This window comes from Oryx dammah, unplaced genomic scaffold, assembly GCF_014754425.2.
Source record: "Oryx dammah isolate SB20612 unplaced genomic scaffold, SCBI_Odam_1.1 HiC_scaffold_13, whole genome shotgun sequence".
Lineage (NCBI taxonomy): Eukaryota > Metazoa > Chordata > Mammalia > Artiodactyla > Bovidae > Oryx > Oryx dammah.
Genome location: NW_024070197.1, coordinates 29,449,507 through 29,472,608, shown reverse-complemented (window position 1 = coordinate 29,472,608; position 23,102 = coordinate 29,449,507). Strand labels below are relative to the sequence as shown.

At 49.8% G+C, this 23,102-nt stretch overlaps 2 protein-coding genes across 2 annotated transcripts; one reads left to right on the top strand and one right to left on the bottom strand.

The window, feature by feature from the left end:
• Position 1: 1 nt before the first annotated feature.
• Positions 2–5,972, bottom strand: CENPT (centromere protein T). Its single transcript, XM_040253295.1, has 13 exons — positions 5,761–5,972; positions 4,578–4,668; positions 4,350–4,437; positions 3,875–3,971; positions 3,617–3,750; positions 3,483–3,519; positions 3,117–3,265; positions 2,259–2,459; positions 1,630–1,950; positions 1,275–1,365; positions 497–673; positions 313–417; positions 2–234 (listed from the first exon to the last, which is right to left on the bottom strand). Exons 1-13 carry the CDS (start codon positions 5,871–5,873, stop codon positions 111–113), a joined length of 1,728 nt encoding a protein of 575 aa, XP_040109229.1. The 5' UTR covers positions 5,874–5,972; the 3' UTR covers positions 2–110.
• A 12,926-nt stretch (positions 5,973–18,898) lies between these two features.
• On the top strand, positions 18,899–22,572 carry THAP11 (THAP domain containing 11). The gene has a single exon (XM_040253349.1). The coding sequence runs from the start codon at positions 20,957–20,959 to the stop codon at positions 21,863–21,865; it is 909 nt and encodes a 302-aa protein (XP_040109283.1). The 5' UTR covers positions 18,899–20,956; the 3' UTR covers positions 21,866–22,572.
• Positions 22,573–23,102: the final 530 nt, after the last annotated feature.

The window sequence follows — 23,102 nt, the reverse complement described above, 5'->3', positions numbered from 1 at the left end:
ATTCTGTTTGTGACACTTTATTGATGCTGAGGGGTGGGGAGGAAACCTAGAAGTGTATGTGGGACCAAGCAACCCCAGGTGGGAACAGGGCAAGTATTGAGTCCTGGCCCCTACTGGGTGGGGAAGACAGAGTTGCCACTGAAGGCACAAGGGATGAGCAGCTGCCGGTACTCCAGGGGCAGGTGCCGCTCCACAAGCACGTGGAGGGAGACTTGGTCAGTGACCAGGCCCTGCCTGTAGCAGAGGACAGAGAATGAGAAAATCAGCGCCAGCATTCCCACACCCAGCACCTCCCTGCTTCCATCCACTTACCTTCGCAACAGCAGCTCCAGGTCCTCTGGACTCACGGTCTTACGCCCAGCATGAGCAGCAAATACCTCCAAGTCGTCACAAAGATGCTGGAAGTACTTGTCCAGGCTGCCAGGAAGGTTGGGGTAGGACAGACTGTTCATGATCTGAGGGGCTCCTCTCCCCAACCTAAATGTCAGGGACTCACCACTTCTCCACCATCTCCACAGCCTTCTTCTCCATTGGCATCTTAGCATAGAAGCTGAAGAGTTTTGCATAGTGGTTCAGTCCAGCCTTGTAGGGATCTTGACGAGGTCTGGAGCCAGGGATTCGGGGCCTGGGAGGAATCCTGGCCGACAGATGCTTTGGGAGTTCTGAAGGTAACCTGGAGACAAGAAATGAACAGTTAAGCTAAATACTCCCTTAAGAGGCCCCTAATCAAAGATAAATCTTGCTGGCTCCTGCCAAGATTGGGGTCCTTGTGCTCCTTGGCCAGCCTGGGCGTACAGTTCCAACCAATTCTGGGGGGCAATGGAGATGCGGGGCTATGTAGAAGTCCGGTCTTTCCCTGGGGCCCTGATGCTTCACAAACTGGACACAATGTCCCTGTCTCACCTCATCATACAAACCACTACTTGCTCAGGCCCATGCTTTGGCACAGACACTCCCCCACCCCTGCCCCACCCCTAGCTATTGCTGCCTGTCCCATTCTGCTAATCCTTCGCCAGGAAGCCTCCTCTGACTACTTATTAGCCCAGGTACTTCCCCTTGGCCAGGCTCTTCTAAGACCCTGCAAGCAGCATGGGATGACAGATGTGCACTCAGTGAGCCCTGCCCAGCCCACCTCAGGGTGCTCTACTGGGTAACATCTGCATACCTACAGGAAGAGTAATAACCCTATGGTGCCCAATGCCAACTTCCTTCTCAGGGGACAGTGCCTGTCCCCTTCTAAGAGGCCCATGTGGAACAGGGTCATGGGATCTTACACTGCAGTGCTTGGTGGTGGAGCTGGCTCAGGAAACTGAAGTCGCCTGGTCCGAAGGAACTCTGGAGTGCTGGGGGCCAATTTTGGATTTGCTGCAGAGGAAGCGCAGGGTTATAGGAGGCTCAGGCCTGACCATCTCACCCAACCCTGACGGCCCGCAGCTCCCTTATCCTGTTCTTTGATGGTTTCATCTAGCTCCGGCCAAGCAAGGTGCCCTTTGCAGAGTTTCCCTGGCCCAAGACTACCTGTGCCCAGAAACACAAGCTAGGTTAAGTCCCTCCTCCGAGGCCAGGAACATAGCTGTCACTTACCCACCCACTCCCTGATCCCTGCACTGGGCCCATTACCCAACCTACCAGAGGGGTCTTCATCCTCTGAAGATCCTTCTGGCTCCTTGGCCTCAGTAGCCCCCAAGGATCCCGCTGCTTCTGCCATCTGTGTGTGTCCTTCAGGCTCTTCTGCCCTAGCAGATCCTTGTTCTTCTGCTGCCTTCTCCACTTCCCTCACACTCATGCTTTCCTCCATACTTTCCTCTGCTTCCTCACCTACTCCATTCTGTAGGGGCTCTACACCATCTTCTCCAGAGATACTGCTGATGTTTGGAAAGCCCATAGTAAGGGCTTCAACCTCCTCCACCTTTCTTGCCAGAAGCTGGGCTGGTTTCCCAGGACCTGAGTCTAGGGGACAGAATACACACTGGAAAAGCAGTAGGCCAGGGCTGTAGCTCTGAGAGAGTAAAGATGGAGCAGTAAAACCCAGCCTAGCACATCAAGGAGGGAAGAAGGCCAGAGGCGGCACCAGGGTACTGGTTTGGAGTGTCCTGGCTCAACACTGACTTTGCTATTGGATGAACGGATCAAGAGCCCTCTAAAAGGACTTGGGGGAGCGGGAAGGACACACCTATGGGCCTGAGGAGGAAAAGCCACCGATGCCAATTCTTGCTCAAGCTAGGCTTGACTCCAGGTCACATGCCCCACATACTCACGGTTGTTCTGAAGTCCAGGCCCACTGCTCCATGTCCTGAGACTGGCAGGCCCCTCCACTTCTTTGGCCCCAGAGGGAGAGGCACAAGGCAGAGAGTGGTGTACACTGGGGGAATGGCCAGCCAAGGGCTGAGAGAAGGGCTGGGTGTCCTCCAACACTGTGTCCGTTGGCACAGTAGCAACAGGGGTTCTGTGGCTCTCACCTGGAAATCAAAGGCCAGGTGGCGCTCAGAATTTTGCCCACCTGCTGCTACCCAGTCACCAGGGGCTAAGTAGTAGGTCTATGAGTCTGCCCAAGTGGCCCTCAGAAAGAGAAGACTACCTAGCACTCAGCTTAATCGCCCTTCCACAGCTCTCCTTGCTTACCTCCCTGCTCCTCAGCCTGGCATCCCCAGGCTCTAGAGCTTGCCCCACTCGAACTGCTCACCCATGCCTCCACTCTCCACTTCTTACTCAGGTCCCTCTGCCAGAAACCCTTCTCTTGCCGTGATGAACTTCATTTGTTTTCTAGAATCAGGCTCCCAGGTCAGCTCTGGCTGACCAGCTCATCCTGAAACTTAGCCCTTTTCAATCTTCCAATAAGCTCCAGCCACCATATCACACCCCTTTCCTACCCTGAGTCCTGTAGGTCTTCAAGGATACAGGGTTCTGGAAGATACTGAGGGACTAAGACTGGACCCACAAGATAAGAGGCAAATTGTGGAAAGAAACCAGGAAGTCTACCTAGATCTACTGGCCAGGACTACTGACCATTCCTGACACAAAGGAGAGAGAAGCAACCTTGGACTCAACAGCACCTCCCATCAATCATGAGGTGGAAGCTTTCCCCATCGACTAGAAGAGGAAAATCTCAACCTTACCTGGAGGAGCCACAGCCAGGGAAGTATCTCGCAGATCCTGCAAAAATGTACCCACATCTACCACTCGGCGAGTAGGAGGTCTGCGAGCCAAACCAGGCCTCTTCACTGATTGTGGCTGGAGAGGCATGGCAAAGGTCAAGTTGAGAGAGCTGATGGGAGGGATAAGGCACAAAGGAAAGTCAGGTACCTGAGGCCAAACCCCCTTTCCCCACCCCAGAAATTCCCCCAGCTCCCCTGGTGCTCTCATCTCTTTGAACAGCCACCATGCTGTGAGCATGGAGGAGTATGGTCAGATTCCCTCCTAGTCAGCACCTCCTTTCCCAAGCCTCTCTTCCACCAATTCCCAGAATAAATAGGCAACAGCACCTGGTGAGGGAAGAGGCATCGGCATTCTCACGAGGCTCTACAGAAGATGTAAAAAGAAACCACAAGTTACTAGGCCTCCTCAGCCTCTCCAGAGGACAGAGGAGGGTAGCCACAGGTGTTGTCCAGGACCTCACCTTGGGAAAGATGCCCCCAGTCCATTCCTTGCTGAAACTCTGACAACCTCAGCCTCTGCTTCCTTCTGCCAGGAGCCAGTAGACCTGGAGCCAGGGTTGTGGGGGGCTCAAGTTCAGGAAGTTGCAGCTCCAGACTACAAGGATGGAGCTTATCTCAGACAGACTAGGACACCCAATTCTGGCTCTTGGGGCCCCCCAAGAGACTCCCTGACCAATAATGGCCCCAACAGCCCAGTCCAAGGGGGAAATTTACTGTACCTGCCCCGACTGCTTTCCCGTCTGGAAGGCTGGACCACCTGTGGTGATGGCACCAGCTTCACCACAGCCTCTGGCTTTACAATGGAAGATTCGGGAGCTGTAGAAATAGCAAGGAGAGGACTTCCCAGGTGGTGCAGTGGGTAAGAATCTGCCTGCCAATGCAGGGGACTCTGGTGGGCAAGATTCCACATGCTGTGCAGCAACTAACCCTGAGTGGCACAACTACTGAAGCTCATGCACCCTAGAGCCTGTGCTCTGCAGTAAGAGAAGCCACTGCAATGAGAAACCCACGGACTGCAATGAAGAGTAGTCTGCACTTGCTGCAACTAGAGAAAGCCCACACACAGCAATGAAGACTCATTGCAACCAAAAATAAAGAGCAAAGAGAGCATGAAGCTGACAGGGCAGGCTACTCCAAATGAGGGATATCATGGGGCTGGAGCCTGATTCTTACTGCAGGCCAGTGCTTGCTCACCAGTTAGTATGATGTTCTTCAACAGAGTCCGGGGTGTCTGTTCCTCCAGGTGTCCACTGGCTTCAACCCGGGCCAATCTGTCAACAGGCTTTGGGAAAAAGCACCAAGCAATCAGTCTGTTCTTTTGCCTTGAGAGTCCCTCCAGGTGGGCTCCAGAGCAGAGCTAGAACTCAAGGGCCCCCTGAAGGCAACCAGAGCCCTATAGTGGTCAGTGGGTAGGGCACTTACCGGGGCTGCATGAGATCGACGCCTGGCAGTCATCTTTGTTTGACTCCTCTGCCTCCTAGAGGAAGGTGTTTCAAGCAGGTCTCTCTGGGCACTGTGTAAAGACCAGCAACTGTGAGAATCATGTAGGAAAGGGGAACAAGAGGAATTAGAGACATATCTTCACCTGGGATCTTGGCTGAAGTCTTCTACCCTCAGGGACAGGGACCCAGAAACCACTTGCCCCTCCCACAGCCGTGTTCCCAGTCCTGTGTCAACAGGGTTGTAGATGAAAGGGAGCCAGAGAAGAATGCGAAGAGAAAGGAAATATGACGACCCAGCCAGAGAGAAGGGCTGAGGAAGACTTCACAGAAGTAACTTTGGCAGAATCAGGGGTTCCACACTGATAAGTGGAACAACTGGAAAAGTATCCGTTCTAGACATTAAAACAAACCAAGGATATTAAAAAAATTTTTAAACCTTTTAAGTACTCTTTAAGGTCGGACAGCAAGCTCCACACGGGTCACTCTAGCCCTAGTTTATCCAGTCCAATCTCTTCTCAGATTCCAGAACTACATAAATGTTCCTATGGCATAACTCCCACCTCGTCACTCATAGGTGTAAAACCTATAGTGAATGGCTTCTCATTGTCTATAAAGGAACTGCAGCGCCCCAGAATGTCAGCAGATGCCATTTTCCACACCTTCTGCACCATGAGCTCACCACCGCCCTCACCCACTGACACTCCCACCAAGTCCGGCCAAATTCCCTGCTCCCTAGCAAAGCATGATTCCAGTTCCTGCCTCCCGACTGCTACCCAGGCTGTTCTCTCCAATTCCGTCCCCATCTTTCAGCTGGGAACGAACCGCCTGGGAGACAGTTCAGGGCAGATGCCTGGAAAACTCTGGAAAACTGGCCTAGAGAACAGAGCAGAAGACTAGATTCTGAGCAAATATCCTTCGCTTCCAAAAGCGGCCCCCCAAATGACGCCTGCATAATTGAGTTCTGAGGTCCTGAGCGGCCTGGAGGCTCAAGAGTCGGGGCACAAAGAGATGACCCGAGCCCAGCGGGGAGAAAGGAGCCTGGTCTGAGTCCTGGGCTCTGCTCTTCTCCGGAACTCAGCTTCCCTCTCCAAACTGAGTCAGCGCGGGACCCCATCTCCCAGGGCCTGTAGTTGCTCTTGTGCTGGGGCAGCGGCCTCACATACCCAGACCGAGTACTCCGAGCTCGCCGCGGTGTGCGCGGGTCCGCTGTATCCAGCACCCGCCGTAGCAGTGTGCGTGTCGTAGGCTCGCTGTCAGGGCTAAAGTTGTCGGCCATCGCCTCAGTTGCCCACTTTCCCAACGGCTTGGGTATCCACAGCCGTCTCCTTCCCGCCGCCACATTTAAGCCAACTATCGCGATGCTTCGAATTAGGTCAACTCTCGTGAGGCAACCGCACAGCCCCATGGGAATTGCAGTTCTAGTCCTGCAGCGGCCTTCTCTCGGTGTGTACAATGGTGGTTGCAAATTGGTTTTGCAGGCATCCTTACTTTGTGTGTTGTGTTCAATTGCTCAGTCGTGTCCAACTCTTAGCGACCCTGTGGACTGTAAGCCGCCAGACGCCTCTGCCCGTAGAATTTTCCTGGCAAAAATACTGGAGTGGGTTGCAGTTTCCTCCTCCAGTGTTCTTGCCTGGAGAATCCCAGGGACGGGGGAGCCTGGTGGGCTGCCGTCTATGGGGTCGCACAGAGTCGGACACGACTGAAGCGACTTAGCAGCAGCAGCAGCAGCCTACAGGGGATCTTCCCAACCCAGGGATCGAATCTTCGTCTCCTGTATCTCTTGCATTGCAGGCAGATTCCTTCCCACTAAGCCACTGGGGAAGAAGCCCCATCCTTAAGCCTGGGCAAATATAGGCAACCATTCAAAACCTCGGTTTCTTTACCTGTAAGAGGAGGGTACTCTTGCCTGGAAAACCCCATGGGCAGAGGAGCCTGGTAGGCTGCAGTCCATGGAGTCGCTAAGAGTTGGACACGACTGACTGACTTCACTTTCACTTTTCACTTTCCTGCATTGGAGAAGGAAATGGCAACCCGCTCCAGTGTTCTTGCCTGGAGAATCCCAGGGACAGAGGAGCCTGATGGGCTGCTGTCTATGGGGTCGCACAGAGTCAGACACGACTGAAGCGACTTAGCAGCAGCAACAGCAAGAGGAGGGTGATACCCACCTAATAAGGGTATATGTGTATGTGTGTAATGACTCAAAGAGATAATGTTTAACTCAGTATCTGACATATAATAAGCCATGCCACAAAAAAAATAGCAGCTACTATTGTTAGAATGTCTCTCATTCTCATCTCCCACTCCGAAGATAAGGAGAGACACATTTGGGCCACTAAAAAATTACTGTAGTCTATATGTGATCTGGTCAAATTTGCATTTGCCGACCAACGTGTCCGTATCTATCACAATAGATCAGTTTTCAGGCTAGGAGGCTAGTGAGCTGTTTGTGATCCAACAGAGATGTTACAATTTCCAAACACAAGCAATTTCGAGATGAATTCCGGCTCTCAAAAGTTCTATTAATATTGGAGACTCCGTTATCATATTTTCGCCATTGATAGCCCCATTGCTGACCTTTCTTAAGTTTTAGTGGGAACTGAACTAGAACTTGAGTTATGCATTTCCTATGGAGTTTTCCTTCATGATCCTAAATTGAGGGTGAAGTATCAGATACTGGAAACAGGCATGGGCACATTTGTGTTTGTGTTTAAACACAGATTAAAGAAAATATAAGATTTTTGCATCTCAAGAATTAAAAAAAAAAAAAAGATTTTTGCGACTCAAAATAAGAGAACTCCGGAGGAAAATCATATCAATATTCCCTGTGAAGGAAAGCTACACGGCTCAAAATAGCCTGGAGTTAAAACTCCCCTCCAGGTCCTCCCCACCATTCTATACAGAATAAAGAACTTTCTCCCCCCAAAGAAAGGAATGGGCCTTAGGATTGATTACGTTCAGCTCCCAGCCGATCCCAGGCTCCAGCCAGTCTCAGGAATTCCTTACCCCAGTTGTTGAAAGCTAACTAATCAAAAATAATCATAAGAAAAAACAGACCCACCCCCTCAAAATGATGTATCTCCACATATATATGTTTTCTATATATACCTACTCTCTTCTTGACTTAGCACAGCAGCCAACTTATGGGACTGCTGTCCCTTCTCGCCTCATTAAAGGTGATCCGTTCCTGTAAAGTGCCGGTCGTTTTTTTTTCCGAACCTCCTTCTCTAACTTCTTTACCTTACACCCTGTCATTTAGATCTGACCTCTATGATGGCTTCCCTTGTGGCTCAGCCAGTAAAGAATCCACCTGCAATGCAGGAGACCTGGGTTCGATTCCTAGGCTGGGAAGATCCCCTGCAGAAGGGAAAGGCTACCCACTCCAGTATTCTGGCCTGGAGAATTCGATGGACTGTATAGTCCATGGGGTCACAAAGAGTTGGACACAACTGAGCAACTTTCACTTTCACTTTCTGTGTTCAGTTCAGTTCAGTTCAGTCGCTCAGTCATGTGCGACTCTTTGTGACCCCATGAATCGCAGCACGCCAGGCCTCCCTGTCCATCACCATCTCCCGGAGTTCACTCAGACTCATGTCCATCGAGTCCCGTGATGCCATCCAGCCATCTCATCCTCGGTCGTCCCCTTCTCCTCCTGCCCCCAATCCCTCCCAGCATCAGAGTCTTTTCCAATGAGTCAACTCTTTGCATGAGGTGGCCAAAGTACTGGAGCTTCAGCTTTAGCATCATTCCTTCCAAAGAAATCCCAGGGCTGATCTCCTTCAGAATGGACTGGTTGGATCTCCTTGCAGTCCAAGGGACTCTCAAAAGTCTTCTCCAACACCACAGTTCAAAAGCATCAATTCTTCAGCGTTCAGCTTTCTTCACAGTCCAACTCTCACATCCATACGTGACCACAGGAAAAACCATAGCCTTGACTAGATGGACCTTAGTCGGCAAAGTAATGTCTCTGCTTTTGAATACACTATCTAGGTTGGTCATAACTTTTCTTCCAAGGAGTAAGCATCTTTTAATTTCATGGCTGCAGTCACCGTCTGCAGTGATTTTGGAGCCCAAAAAAATAAAGTCTGACACTGTTTCCACTGTTTCCCCATCTATTTCCCATGAAGTGATGGGACCAGATGCCATGATCTTCGTTTTCTGAATGTTGAGCTTTAAACCAACTTTTTCGCTCTCCTCTTTCATTTTCATCAAGAGGCTTTTTAGCTCCTCTTCACTTTCTGCCATAAGGGTGGTGTCATCTGCATATCTGAGGTGATTGATATTTCTCCTGGCAATCTTGATTCCAGCTTGTGTTTCTTCCAGCCCAGGGTTTCTCATTATGTATTCTGCATATAAGTTAAATAAGCAGGGTGACAATATACAGCCTTGATGTACTCCTTTTCCTATTTGGAACCAGTCTGTTGTTCCATGTCCAGTTCTCACTGTTGCTTCCTGACCTGCATACAGATTTCTCAAGAGGCAGGTTAGGTGGTCTCGTATTCCCATCTCTTTCAGAATTTTCCACAGTTTATTGTGATCCACAGAGTCAAAGGCTTTGGCATAGTCAATAAAGCAGAAGTAGATGTTTTTCTGGAACTCTCTTGCTTTTTCGATGATCCAGCGGATGTTGGCAATTTGATCTCTGGTTCCTCTGCCTTTTTTAAAACCAGCTTGAACATCAGGGAGTTCACGGTTCGCGTATTGCTAAAGCCTGGCTTGGAGAATTTTGAGCATTACTTTACTAGCATATGAGATGAGTGCAACTGTGCAGTAGTTCGCTAGCCCTTTGCAGGCACTTTTCCACCATCACTATCAACCTAAGTACAATATTTATTTATTATTTATAAAGTCTTGAACTGGATGATACACATGTTTTTCACATAGAAACCTTTAATGTTTTTTCACATAAAAGCCTTTTCAAAACAATTTGAGAACAAGCTTACTTTGGTATAGTATTGTTTGCATAGATTGTCCTGTGTTTCCGTGATTGATTAAACTTTATACTTGTGTGTGTGTGTTAGTCGCTCAGTCGTGTTGGACTCTTTGTGACCCCATGGGATGTAGTCCACCAGGCTCCTCTGTCCATGGGATTTCCCAGGCAAGACTACTACAGTGGGTTGCTATTTCCTTTTCCAGAGGATCTTCCCGACCCAGGAATCGAAGCCGGGTTTCCTGTATTGCAGGCAGACTCTTTACCATCTGAGCCACGAGGGGAACCTTGTGGCTTTATATTTATTACTTGTCAAAAAAGAAAAAGGGGGAATTCCCTGGCAATTCAATGGTTAGGATTCCGTGCTCTCATTGCTGAGGGCCTAGTTTAATCCCTGTTTCAGGAACTAAAATCCCACAAGCAATGTGGCACAGCCAAAAACCAACCAAACAAACAAACAAAACCCAAAACTAACAGACAAAAAAAACTAGGTTCATGGGACCAGACCATGTGAGGTCTTAACAGGTTCTGCAAAGGAGTTTGAACAATATTCTAAATGCAACAGGCCACTGGAGGGATTTAAGCAGATGTATTACAGGGTCATATTTTCTCTGGCAATGATGTGAAGAACAGATTGCAGGGGAGGCAAGATTGGAAGTAGGGAGACATGTGACAAAAGTTCTTGCCTTTCTCCAGAGGTGACAAGATAAAAGGTGGCCAGGGCAATGAGGGTAAAGAGAAATCCATGCATTGCATTCCAGGTATTTTTTCAGTGTAGAATACTATGCAGAAGGTAAAGCTCTATAAAGCATAATCTTGAATGTTCTTTACACAAAGAAATGACATCAGTTTGACCTCTCACCAACTTTTTTTTGAGTAAGGTACGTCTTGAGACTGGTAGGAGTAGAACCATATTGGTAACTGTATGACAATGAAAATATATAACAATACAATGATCTTTTGCTGAGTTTTATCTCTACCGCACACATTTTATAGACATTCAAACATATAACAAAGTGTGTATTCATGTTTTAATAGTGTTAGGTAGGTAGAACAGGGAAAAGGAGTCCAAAATGGCGGTGGCTACAAGACAAAGAAGGGAAAAGCCTGCGAAAATGAAACAAAAGAAGGTCTGAGGACCTCAGGTAAAACAAACAACACTCCTGGCTGGCCCAATTTACATAGGACAGGCCCAGGGAGAGATAAACATATAAATAGAAGAGCCAAAGCTAGCTCGCTCTCTCCCGCGTGCTGGGGCGCTTTTCTCGTGTCTTTGGATCGACGTGCCCTCACGCCTCAAAGATGGATTTTCCTGCTATCTTCTAAATAAAATAGAGCTGTAATGCTGAGCTGTAACACTGATTTGTCTAAGAGCTATAACGTGGCCCATTCGAGACCCGAGAGCTATAACACGGTCTATCCAAGACCTGAGAGCTGCGACACGCCGAGGGGGCTTTAATGTCCATCACTCCAAATCTTTGTTGTGATGAGACAAAGAATCGAGGAACATACACTCACGTGACATCTATGGTGCCGTGACTCGGATATAACCTGGCTTGAAACAACCTCCGCGTGGAAGAGGCCAAGCACAGCCGGAGCCCAACTCAACGAAGTTCCCACGGTAGAGGCTAAATGCGAAGAAAATCCAGCGCAGGGGAAGGCCCATCGTGCTGGAAACCGGGACAGCGGAAAGCCCACGCGGCCCAATCTCAGATCCCAGAAGACCTCCAGTTAAGGTAAGAGGTCCTCGCTCCTCTGGCTGAAGGGATATGCCTAATGAAATCTTAATTCCTTTAGTCTCTCATTTCTTGTCTCCTCGAACCTCCCGCGAACAGGCGGGCGGCAAGGGGCACAATTGAGGAACTCTGGAGAGGCTACTCCTCAGCACGTCCCAAAGGCGCTATCTGCTGAGCCCCAGTAGCTGTTACACAAGCCGGTGGGGGTTCTGTCCTTTCTCTTCTCTGTGCCAAGGATGCCAAGGATCAGACCAAAGAAACGGTGAGCACTGATCAGATATTTAGCAAATTTTCCAGCAGGCTATGAAGGGGATTCCTTGGCACATTTTTCCCACTGCTTTTTCCTCCTGTCCTTCAGCTCTCTCCCGGGACTGAAGCCCGGCCAAAACTAATAAAGCTCAGGCTCTGAGGTCTCAATACAAAAATTCTTTGGGAGTCAAAGCGGTAGATAAGAGGTAGACTTGTTAAGATTCAGAAAAAAATGCTGCACTCTACAGGGTACTGGCCATGGAATGGCCTGGCTAGGTTTTGCGAGCTGGGTAAATTCATATGCTAATGAGTGGGAGGATCATCCCAGCCATTGGTGAACCACCCACTCCTCCATCTTTTTCACAGTGCCTTGGAGCTGTCCTGTCACCTCTGGTGTGTCTGTTGGTTTATAGAGTGGAGATTAAGGTTTACTTGAATTTGACTTGTCATCTTGGACCCAACTGATTTTAATTGGTTTACATTATACCCTTGTGCTATGTCATTCTTTCAAAGGTTGTGCTCTGCCCTCTTCCCTACTGTTTCATGATCTTTTCCTGAGCCCCATCCAGACCCACAAGGTTACCTCTACAATCTTCTGGAGAGACAACCAGAAAATAGCTGGCCATGGGAGAGAAATACTCTATAATATCCAACCCCCCGTCACACTGGAGATCTTGGGGACGCCCAACTCCAGTCCGGGGGTCCCAGGAGGTCGTCACGTCTCGACCTGCCCAGGGACCCAATTCTCAGGAGGCCGTCACGCCTCGGCCTGCCCGGGGATTCGATCTCTAGGAGGCCATCACAGCTCAGCCTGCCTGGAGATCTGCACCCTGACCCGGGGACGTCTGGCTCTCAGGTTGCAACAGTTCTGGGTAGGATAGGGCTTCCCTGGTGGTGCAGAGGTTAAAGCGTCTGCCTGCAATATGAGAGAACTGGGTTCGATCCCTGGGTCAGGAAGATCCCCTGGAGAAGGAAATGGCAACCCACTTCAGTATTCTTGCCTGGAGAATCCCATGGACGGAGGAGCTTGGTGGGCTACAGTCCACGGGTCGCAAAGAGTCGGACAGGACTGAGCGACTTCACTTCACTTAAGCTTCAAAAAGATTCACCCCTAAGGAAGTCCACCCATGAAAATCGAAAGAGGTCTTTTTCTTTTCTCCCTGTCATGACTGTTTTTCAGATGGGAAATAACCAATCCATTTTCCGGCAGATGCCCTTGAGATGCATCCTTGATAACTGGAAGCTGTTTGACCCTCTAGCTCTAAGGAGAAGTCGCTTGAAATTCTTTTGTGCCACTGCGTGGCCACAGTATCTACTGGGGGAGAGGAACACTGGCCTGAGGATGGGACTTTAAATTACAATACGATCCTGCAATTAGACTTATTCTGTAAAAGACAAGGGAAATGGACAGAGATCCCCTATGTCCAAATTTTCTTCCGACTAAGGGATATGGAGGAACTCTGTCTTAAGTATGGGATTGTTGTACACCCTAAAAGTGAGCCCACTAGGCAAATGGTGTTAGGGACAGGCAACCAAGAAAAGGAAACCCCTCGTGAAGGCTCACCTCCCACAGCTCCCGAGTTGCCTGGTGTTCCTTCCTTGTATCCAAAGGTGCCCCCATATCCGGGAGCATCCCCTCCACAAAAGCCAGCTCGAGTACGTCCCTTAGTTGAAACTGGGGAGAATTCGGACCAACCCGGGTCCATAAGCCCTTCTCCCTCTTAGAACTAAGACAGAGCAAACAAGACCTGGGAAGCTATACAGATGACCCAGGCAAATATATAGATACATTCCAACATATTACCTTGGCCTTTGACTTGACATGGAAAGACATCGTGATCATATTTAGTCAAACTTTACCTGATCGTGAACATGCTGCTGCTGCTAAGTCACTTCAGTCGTGTCCGACTCTGTGCGACCCCATAGACGGCAGCCCACCAGGCTCCCCCGTCCCTGGGATTCTCCAGGCAAGAACACTGGAATGGGTTGCCATTTCCTTCTCCAGTGCATGAAAGTGAAAGGTGAAAGTGAAATCGCTCAGTCGTGTCCAACTCTTAGCGACCCCATGGACTGCAGCCTACCAGGCTCCTCCGTCCACAGGATTTTCCAGGCAAGAGTACTGGAGTGGGGTGCCATTGCCTTCTTCAGACCGTGAACATACTAGGGTCTTAAAGGAGGCCCGGAGGTATGCAACAGGGCTTCACATGTCCAGTGATAGATACCCAGTAGGGGAAACTGCAGTCCCCTCTTCTGATCCTAATTGGAATTATAATGACCCTGAGCACATCTGGGAAAGAGATCATTTTCTAATTTGTGTGAAGGCAGGACTGAAAGCAGCCCAACAAAAAGTAATTAGCTATGCCCAGGTCTCAGCAATAACTCAGGAGCCCAGTGAGAACCCCATTGCCTTTCTGGAAAGATTAAAAGAGGCACTCCAAAAGTTTACCAATCTGGACTTAGACTCTTACGAGGGACAGGTGATTTTAAAGGACAAATTCCTGTCCTAATATGCATCAGATATCAGAATTAAGGTTACAACAGCAGGACCCCCTGCCTCTTTAGTTGAGATGGTCCAGACAGCCACCAATACCTTTTATAACAGAGAACAGAAAAAGGAGGCCAAGGCCCAGGAGAAGGAGAAAAAGAAAGAGACAAGACATGCTCAGGTGCTGGCCGCCCTCCAGAGAAGCCCTATGGCAAACCCCGAGTCCTTGAAGGACAAGGCACGAGACAAATGTCTGATCTGTAGACAGGTGGGGCATTGGGCCAAAGAGTGTCCAAACCGTGACAAGTCTCCTAAAACAGCTTGCCACAAATGCCATCAACTGGGACATTGGGTGGCACTCTGCCCTCGGGACCCAAGAGCCTCAAGGTCAAGTGCCAAGCCTACCCTCATCATGGTTCAAGAGGACTGAAGCGGCCCGCTCCAGCCAGCCCACCTGTCACAGATAACCATCACAGGTCCGGAGCCAAGGGTGCAACTGGATGTGGCAGGTAGGTCCGAGAATTTCTTGGTTGACACAGGGGCTACCTACTCTGTCTTGATCTCCTATTCCGGAGCCTTCTCCTCCCAAACCTGTACCATTTCGGGTGCTACAGGAAAAGCAACTACTAAAAGATTCACCCGAGCACTTCTTTGTTGCTGAGATGGACAAATATTTTCCCACCAGTTTCTGGTGGTCCCTGAGTGCCCTACTCCTTTATTGGGAAGAGAGATACTCACTAAACAGGGGACCACCCTTGTGATGGGAAGTTTTTCAGCCCCTAGAGCCCTGCAGCTCCCGGTTACTACTGAAGAACCCATTACACCTTCAATAGAGAGGGACCAAAAACTATGGGAAGACAAAATTAACCCCCAGGTGTGGGACCAGGGGATTCCTGGACAAGCCCACCAAGCTGAACCAGTCATCATTGTCCTCCGAGATCCCACTCAGTTTCCTAACCGGAAACAATACCCTCTCAAAAGAGAAGCTCGGGAGGGACTACAGCCTTTAATAAATAAATTCCTTGCTTGTGGGCTATTGGTCCCCACCAGTTCACCATGTAACACCCCAATCCTCTCAGTAAAAAAAAAAAAGACGGAACCTGGCGAACGGTTCAAGATCTCCGGATCATAAATGAAGCTGTAGTCCCCCTCCATCCCACAGCACCCAATCCCTATGTAATCTTGGGAGAAATCCCACCCAGTGCCAAGTGGTTTACAGTCTTGGATCTCAAGGATGCATTTTTTTGCATACCACTGGCTAAAGAATCCCAATATCTTTTTGCCTTTGAGTGGGAGGCCCGCAGAGAAAAACACCAACAGATGACTTGGACAGTATTACCTCAGGGGTTCAGAGATAGCCCCCACCTGTTTGGACAGGCCCTTAGCCGGGATCTCCTAGATCTGGACCTGGGACCTAATGGGAAAATATTATAATATGTAGATGACCTACTAATCTCTCCAGATGAGAAAAGTGCCCAACAACATGCAATTCAGGTTCTAAACTTCTTGGCAGAAAGAGGATATAAGGTCTCCCATGCTAAGGCACAGATGGTCGAGACAAAGGTCACTTAACTGGGAGTTCAATGTACACACGGGTCCAGGAGGCTGTCCTCTGATCGGGTACAAGGAATCCTCCAGTTGCCCTCCCCCACGACTCAAAAACAATTGTGGGCTTTCCTGGGGCTAACTGGATATTGTAGAATCTGGATACCCAACTATGGTCTAATTGCCCACCCCTTATATGAAAGTTTAAAGGGACGAGATGATTCAATCCCACTGATGTGGGGAACTCCTCAAAAGAAGGCAGAGGCTACACTAAAACAGGCCTTAGCTCAGGCACCTGCTTTGAGGTTGCCAGATCCAGAAAAAGCATTCCAACTCTATGTCCATGAAAGAGAGGGAATAGCCTTGGGAGTGTTAACTCAAAGGTTGGGATCTGAGCCCCAGCCTGTAGCTTACTTATCCAAAAAGCTCGATCCAACTACCCGAGGCTGGCCCCCCTGCCTTTGAAATCTTGCAGCTATTGCAGTCATGATAGAAGATGCTTTAAAACTCTCCTTTGGGGGCAAACTAACTATTTTTACCAGCCACCAAGTAAAACAACCCCTAAATGGGAGAGGCCATTTATGGATGTCTGATCAAAGAATCCTCAGATATCAAGTAATGCTGATGGAAAATCCAGGCCTCACTATATCCCCTTGTGAGGTTCTTAACCCGGCCACCCTCCTGCCTACCCCTGAGGGCTCTCTCCCCTTTCACTCTTGTCTAGAAACCTTGGACCACTGGACAAAACCCCGAGAAGGATTGTCAGAATATCCTCTGACCAATGCTGAGGAAATCTGTTACACTGATGGAAGCAGCTTTGTCTTGGATGGAAAAAGAAGAGCCGGGTATGCAGTCATCTCCAATTCTGAGACCATAGAGGCTAAGCCTCTGCCACCAGGTACTTCAGCCCAATTAGCTGAGCTCATAGCCCTGACTCGAGCTTTAGAGCTGGGAAAAGGAAAAAAAAAATAGCCATTTACACTGATTCCAAGTATGCCTTTCTGGTGCTACATGCACATGCGGCTATTTGGAAAGAAAGGGGCCACTTGACCACCCGAGGGTCCCCAATCAAATATGGTGATCAAATTCTTCGACTCTTGGCAGTCCATCTGCCCACTGAAGTTTCAGTCTCCCACTGTAAAGGACACCAAAAAGGGAGCACAGAAGTGGCATGAGGGAACCAAGCAGCTGATCAGGCAGCGAGGAGAGCAGCATTACAGAACCATGACCTAATAGGGACTGCCACCTTAGTTCCACAGACTAATTTGCCAGAAACTCCTTCATACACTGAAGGTGAGACTCTAAAAGGTAAGAGCAAGGGCTTTCAAGATCATATGGGGTGGTTCCAAAAGGAGGGACTCCTTTTTCTGTCTGGGAACCTCCAATGGAAGTTGGTTAACTCCTTACATACCACTACTCATTTAGGAGAAAAGGTCCTCCAAAGATTATTAGAAAGGTCCTTCAGAGGAACAGGCTTCCAAACAACTATAAGACAGGTGGTCTCTTCTTGCCCCACTTGCCAATTAAACAACCCCCAAGGAGCTCAAAGACCCCAGCTGGCCCAGCTCATCCAACGACGTGGGACCTACCCAGGAGAGGACTGGCAGATGGACTTCACCCAGATGCCAGTTTCTCAAGGGTATAAATACCTATTAGTCATGATAGATACATTCACAGGATGGACTGAAGGCTTTCCCACCTGGACTGAGAAGGCTGAGGAGGTGGTAAGAAAACTGCTCCATGAAATCATTCCAAGATTTGGTCTGCCCAGGACATTACAAAGTGACAATGCGATATCATTTACTTCTAAGGTCACCCAAGGGGTCTTGAAAGCATTGGGCATTACTTGTTATCTCCATTGTGCCTGGAGGCCTCAATCTTCAGGAAAAGTAGAAAGGGCCAATCAATTCTTAAAATCAGCAATAAAAAAGGTAACCCAGGAGACCTCCCTGGGATGGAAGGAGGCTTTACCGATAGCTCTCCTCCGCACCCGCATTGTCCCTAAAGAACAGCTTGGTCTTAGTCCTTATGAGATGCTATATGGGAGACCTTTTGTTTATGTCAATGACCTCTTCCTAGATCCAGAGGCTCAGACCCTCCAGTGTTATACCATGGCCATTGGGCAATTACGACAGGATACCCCAGGACCCAAAAGATTCTAAGGAGTCACCACTATATGCTCCAGGGACTCAAGTCCTAATTAAAGTCTGGAAAGATGGGTCCCCAAAAGCTCAGCTCCAGCCCACATGGAAGGGCCCCTATCCTGTAATACTTTCAACCCCCACAGCAGTCAAGGTACCAGGACATGACACCTGGATTCACTACTAACAAGTCAAGCTGTGGAAGAAAACAGAAGAGGACACTCAATACACCTGTGAGCCCCTGGGAGCTCGCGGATACCTATTCAGGACTACCAATGAGTGCCATTCTAATGAACATCCCCAAAATCTAGTTTCTGGGGATAAGATTTCTCAAGATAGCTCTAAAGAGCCAACACAACTTGACAAAGATTATACTCCAAAACAGACAGGAGATAGATCTTCTGATCCCTGAACAAGGAAGGACTTGAGCCATCCTGGCGATGTGAATTTAAAACTGGCTAATGCCCCTACTAGTCCTTGTTATGCTGTATTGATGATGCTTATGATTATTCCATGTACTGTCAATTGTCTAACCTGTTTTGTCTCTGCCCAGGTCAACCAGCTACAACATGCAGTGCCAGTTCAACAAAGATATACAGTTCTACAGCTGACCACAGAAAATATCACACACCATTAGATGGACACCGCTATAAGGACTCTGAGGCTTGAGACTAGCAAGAGGGGGAGGCCCAATACCCCTCACCGCCCCAGTTCAGCAGGAAGTAGCCAGAAAGACCTTGACGCCCCTATACCCAAAGAATTGGGCCTCCCATCTCTTGAGGAGGGAATGTTAGGTAGGTAGAACAGGGAAAAGGAGTCCAAAATGGCGGTGGCTACAAGACAAGGAAGGGAAAAGCCTGCGAAAATGAAACAAAAGAAGGTCTGAGGACCTCAGGTAAAACAAACAACACTCCTGGCTGGCCCAATTTACATAGGACAGGCCCAGGGAGAGATAAACATATAAACAGAAGAGCCAAAGATCCACGTGCCCTCACACCTCAAAGATGGATTTTCCTGCTATCTTCTAAATAAATTAGAGCTGTAACACTGATTTGTCGAAGACCTATAACATGGTCCATTCGAGACCTGAGAGCTGTAACACAGTCTATCCAAGACCTGAGAGCTGCGACATGCCGAGGGGGCTTTAATGTCCGTCACTCCAAATCTTTGTTGTGATGAGACAAAGAATCGAGGAACATACACTCGCGTGACAATAGTATAAATGATTCACCCAAATGAATGCACATGTTTCAGCATGAGCTGCACATACTAGAGAATGCATTTCTGAATCTAAATTGGTTCAAGCTGTGGACCTCAATAGCATTGGCCAGGAGGGATGGTTCTGTGGAACCCACACAAATAACAAAGGATCACATTGGTTGTAAACAGAAATGTAAACAGGTAATGTTTGGGTGTTGGGACCAGAAAAATAGTTCTTACCCCCTCCCGCACTGTCCTGTATGCTTCTAGAAGATTTTATATATGGGTTTGTTTTACAATAAATAACAAACTTAAAAAAAATAATAACAGTTAACTTGTAGTGCTACTGTTCTCTTCTGCAGTTAACTTGGAGTGCTATTGTTCTTTTTAAAAGGCCCAATCTATTTCTTTTTTATATCAAATAATTAGAAATGATGTATACTAAGCTTTGAATGAATACCTGTGGTTTGTAATCAGAACAAAATGAGGAGGGAGAGTCAGGAGAAAGGGGGAAGAGGGCAAAAAGTAGGAGGAACGGGGAACTCAGCAAAGGAGGAGGGCTAGCTTACAGGTAATTCTTCTGGACAAGAGCCTGCTTCCTTGGTTTTCCAGTCTCTCTTGCCCTTTAGAACACTTTCCCCAGAGAAGGGAACTGGGAGGTAACTTGTTACAATGCAAATCCTGTCCATCCTTTCGTTTCACACCCTTCCAACAGTTCGCAGTCGCTGTCATAATAAAATCACAAATCTTTTAAGGTGGACTGGTTTGGTTATCTTTCGGAGCTTCTGCCATTCTGTCTCTTTAAGGGCGGAGCCTATCTCCTGGTTGCCTCAGGGCGTTACAGGCTGGTGCCCAGAGAAAGAACCAGCTGCTCCTAGCTACCCAAGGTTTCGTGGATGTTTAAGTTTTTTTTTTTTTTTTTTTCTTACGTTACACAACTTTGGGGGTCGTAGTTCCCGGAACAGGGATGCGACACGTGCCCTATGCAGTGGAAGCTGAGTCTTAAACACTGGACCACCAGAGAAGTCCTTCATGGATTTTTTTCTTCCGGGGCCTCCGCCCCCGAAATCTTCCTCTCTTCATTTTTTTGGAGTGTTTATTTCTGTAATTAGACATCCATTAGCGTGCATTCACATCTATTATCCAAATCCGACCCTCAGTCCCTCTATAGTCGTGTCGGATCGGCTTGGTTCCTACATGATTTCCAACTCCGTGCACTGTGTTCGCACACAGTAGGCACCCAGTGATTGACTATATGTGATCATTGGTCAGTAAGTGAGTCAACGCAAGCAGCGTCAAAGTCGGTGGGAGTCTCCAAGGCAGACAAAGACACTCCTGAGGCCCTGGTGGGACGCTAAGGCCTTGACTCCCCTCCCCCGCAGGAATGCCGCGAACAGAGCGGCTCAGGGTTGTGGGACCGCTTCCGGTGTATAGCACAACCTAATCCGAATCCTGATCAGCTTGCAACCCGACCTTTCCCTTAGGCGGCGCTCCAGGCCGCAGCCGCCAAGTTTAGCGCAAGGCATTGCGGGATTTGTAGTTTCGCTGGGCATATGCCCAGGGCGCATGCGCACTGGAGAGGTGCGCGCCGCCTGACCCCCTTCAGGATTCCAGGTCCTTGCGAAGGGCTCTCCAAGCGACAGAGCTCCAACCGAATACGCCTCTCTAGTCCGCCGAGGGTAAGCCGAGTAGGGGAAGAGTCCTCTCTACGTGGCTCGTCGCCGTGCACTGGAAATTGGCCAGAATAAGCACGCCCCCGCTCCGGAAGTGAGCGGCTTTTGGCGCAGTGCATTGTGGGGGGCGTAGTCCTCCTTCTCTGGCGGTCCTTCGCGGCGTCCCCGGGGCCCACTCCGGAGCGCAGGCGGGCAGCTGGACCGGCGGCGCGGCGCGGGCCGGCGGGAGGCGTATTCTGGGCACGGGGCGCTGAGTTAGGCCGGCCGTGCCGGGCGGCAGTGGTGGGAGGCCGCCCAAGGCCTCGCGCGGCGCCGCCCGTCGAGGGGCGGGCGGCGGCAGACAGACCCGACCGTCGAAAAGCGCAGGAGGCCGGTGGGCCGGGTCGGGCCGCGCGGCGCAGCCATGCCTGGATTTACGTGCTGCGTGCCGGGCTGCTACAACAACTCGCACCGGGACAAGGCGTTGCACTTCTACACGTTTCCCAAGGACGCTGAACTGCGCCGCCTCTGGCTCAAGAATGTGTCCCGTGCGGGCGTCAGCGGGTGCTTCTCCACCTTCCAGCCCACCACGGGCCACCGTCTCTGCAGCGTTCACTTCCAGGGCGGCCGCAAAACCTACACTGTGCGGGTCCCCACCATCTTCCCACTGCGCGGCGTCAACGAGCGCAAAGTAGCACGCAGACCCGCGGGGGCCGCAGCCGCCCGCCGCAGGCAGCAGCAACAGCAGCAGCAGCAGCAACAACAACAGCAGCAGCAGCAGCAGCCGTCGCCGTCTGCTTCCACTGCCCAGACCACCCAGCTGCAGCCTAACCTGGTATCTGCTTCTGCGGCTGTGCTCCTCACCCTTCAGGCCGCTGTAGACAGCAGCCAGGCTCCAGGATCCGTGCCGCCGGCGCCCACCACTCCCACGGGAGAAGACGTTAAGCCCATCGACCTGACGGTGCAAGTGGAGTTCGCGGCCGCAGAGGGCGCAGCCGCCGCCGCCGCTGCGTCGGAGCTAGAGGCTGCTACAGCAGGGCTGGAGGCCGCCGAGTGCCCCATGGGCCCACAGTTGGTGGTGGTGGGCGAAGAGGGCTTCCCTGATACTGGCTCCGACCACTCGTACTCGTTGTCGTCAGGCACCACGGAGGAGGAGCTCTTGCGCAAGCTGAACGAGCAGCGGGACATCCTGGCACTGATGGAGGTGAAGATGAAGGAGATGAAGGGCAGCATCCGTCACCTGCGTCTCACCGAGGCCAAACTCCGCGAAGAACTTCGCGAGAAGGATCGGCTGCTGGCCATGGCTGTCATCCGCAAGAAGCACGGAATGTAAACGAGTCCCCTTTCGGCCCTTCGGACTCCCAGATCCCTGCCAGCTTAGAGGGACCTGAGGCCACCGTTGTTGAACTCCCTCATATTCCTGGGGCACTGTTTGACAGTACTGAGGCTTAGGGCAGCTGGACTCTTTTGCTGGTGACCTAGTACTCTCTCATTTCCTCCTGAAGCAACGTCCTGAAGTCTGAGACTGCACTGGGGACACCAGCAGTTATCACTTTGTCTACCCATCCACACCTTCACTCCCTAACCCCAAGTTTATATTGCAGGTTCTGGTTAAGCAGAGGCTTCAGAACCACTGAACTTGAAATTTATCCCATAGGGATGCAGGTGGGATGCTGGAGGCTTTGGGAAGACAACACCTTGAGTTTGCCTGGCAATCAGAGACAACTCTTCTGTGTGTAGTGATAAGAGATCCAAGTAACATCAGTTCTACTTTTTTGTGCTTTTCCTTCCCAGGTGCAGCCTGTGATTCTGATGGGGACTGGCAGATCTGTGCCTCGGCTTCCTAGGACCTCCTCCCAGGAGGCCATCTACAAGGGGATCTAGGTGACCTGTTGATGGAAATCCAGCCTGCCAGGGACTTAGGTCTATCCTGTTATGTTTGCTACTGGTTACAAATTCTATTTTCTGTACAATTAGTCAGACTAAAGTTTTCACTGTGTTTGTTTGGCAAAACGAATTAAACAGAAAGTAAGGTTTTTATTTGGGTCTCGCCATTTTATTTTTATAAGGATTCAGCTAAGGATACTTGAAACATGGGGAGATGGACTTCCTGATAGGCCTCCCCCTTCTCTGCCTTGGCCTCAAGGACCAGGCTGACCCTGGGAGTAGAGATGCTTTGGTGACCAGGTTTCTCCATAAAGGGGCCCTAACCCTCATAAGGTCTTCTCAGAGTTCCAACTCATCCTGAAGAGTTTGGAAATTGCACCAAATGGTCCTGGTTTGCCCATGGGTTAGCTCCCTGTGTGCTTTCAACTGGGGGAAGAAGCAACTGAGAACTAAGCTGAATTGTGGCACTTCCCTGGGGGTTTTGAACTCCTTAAGAATTTTCAGCTGGAATTGAATTTTGCTTACTATTCTCCCCTTAGGCCTAGTACAGTGTCTGGCACACATGGGCATGCAGTTACTTAAATCAGTGAAGATCACAGCTGGAGCCAGCCATGGGTTCTTAAAAGGAATATGGATACCTTTGACCTTGGTGCACTTTCATTGTGAAGGAGGTGGATCCTCAG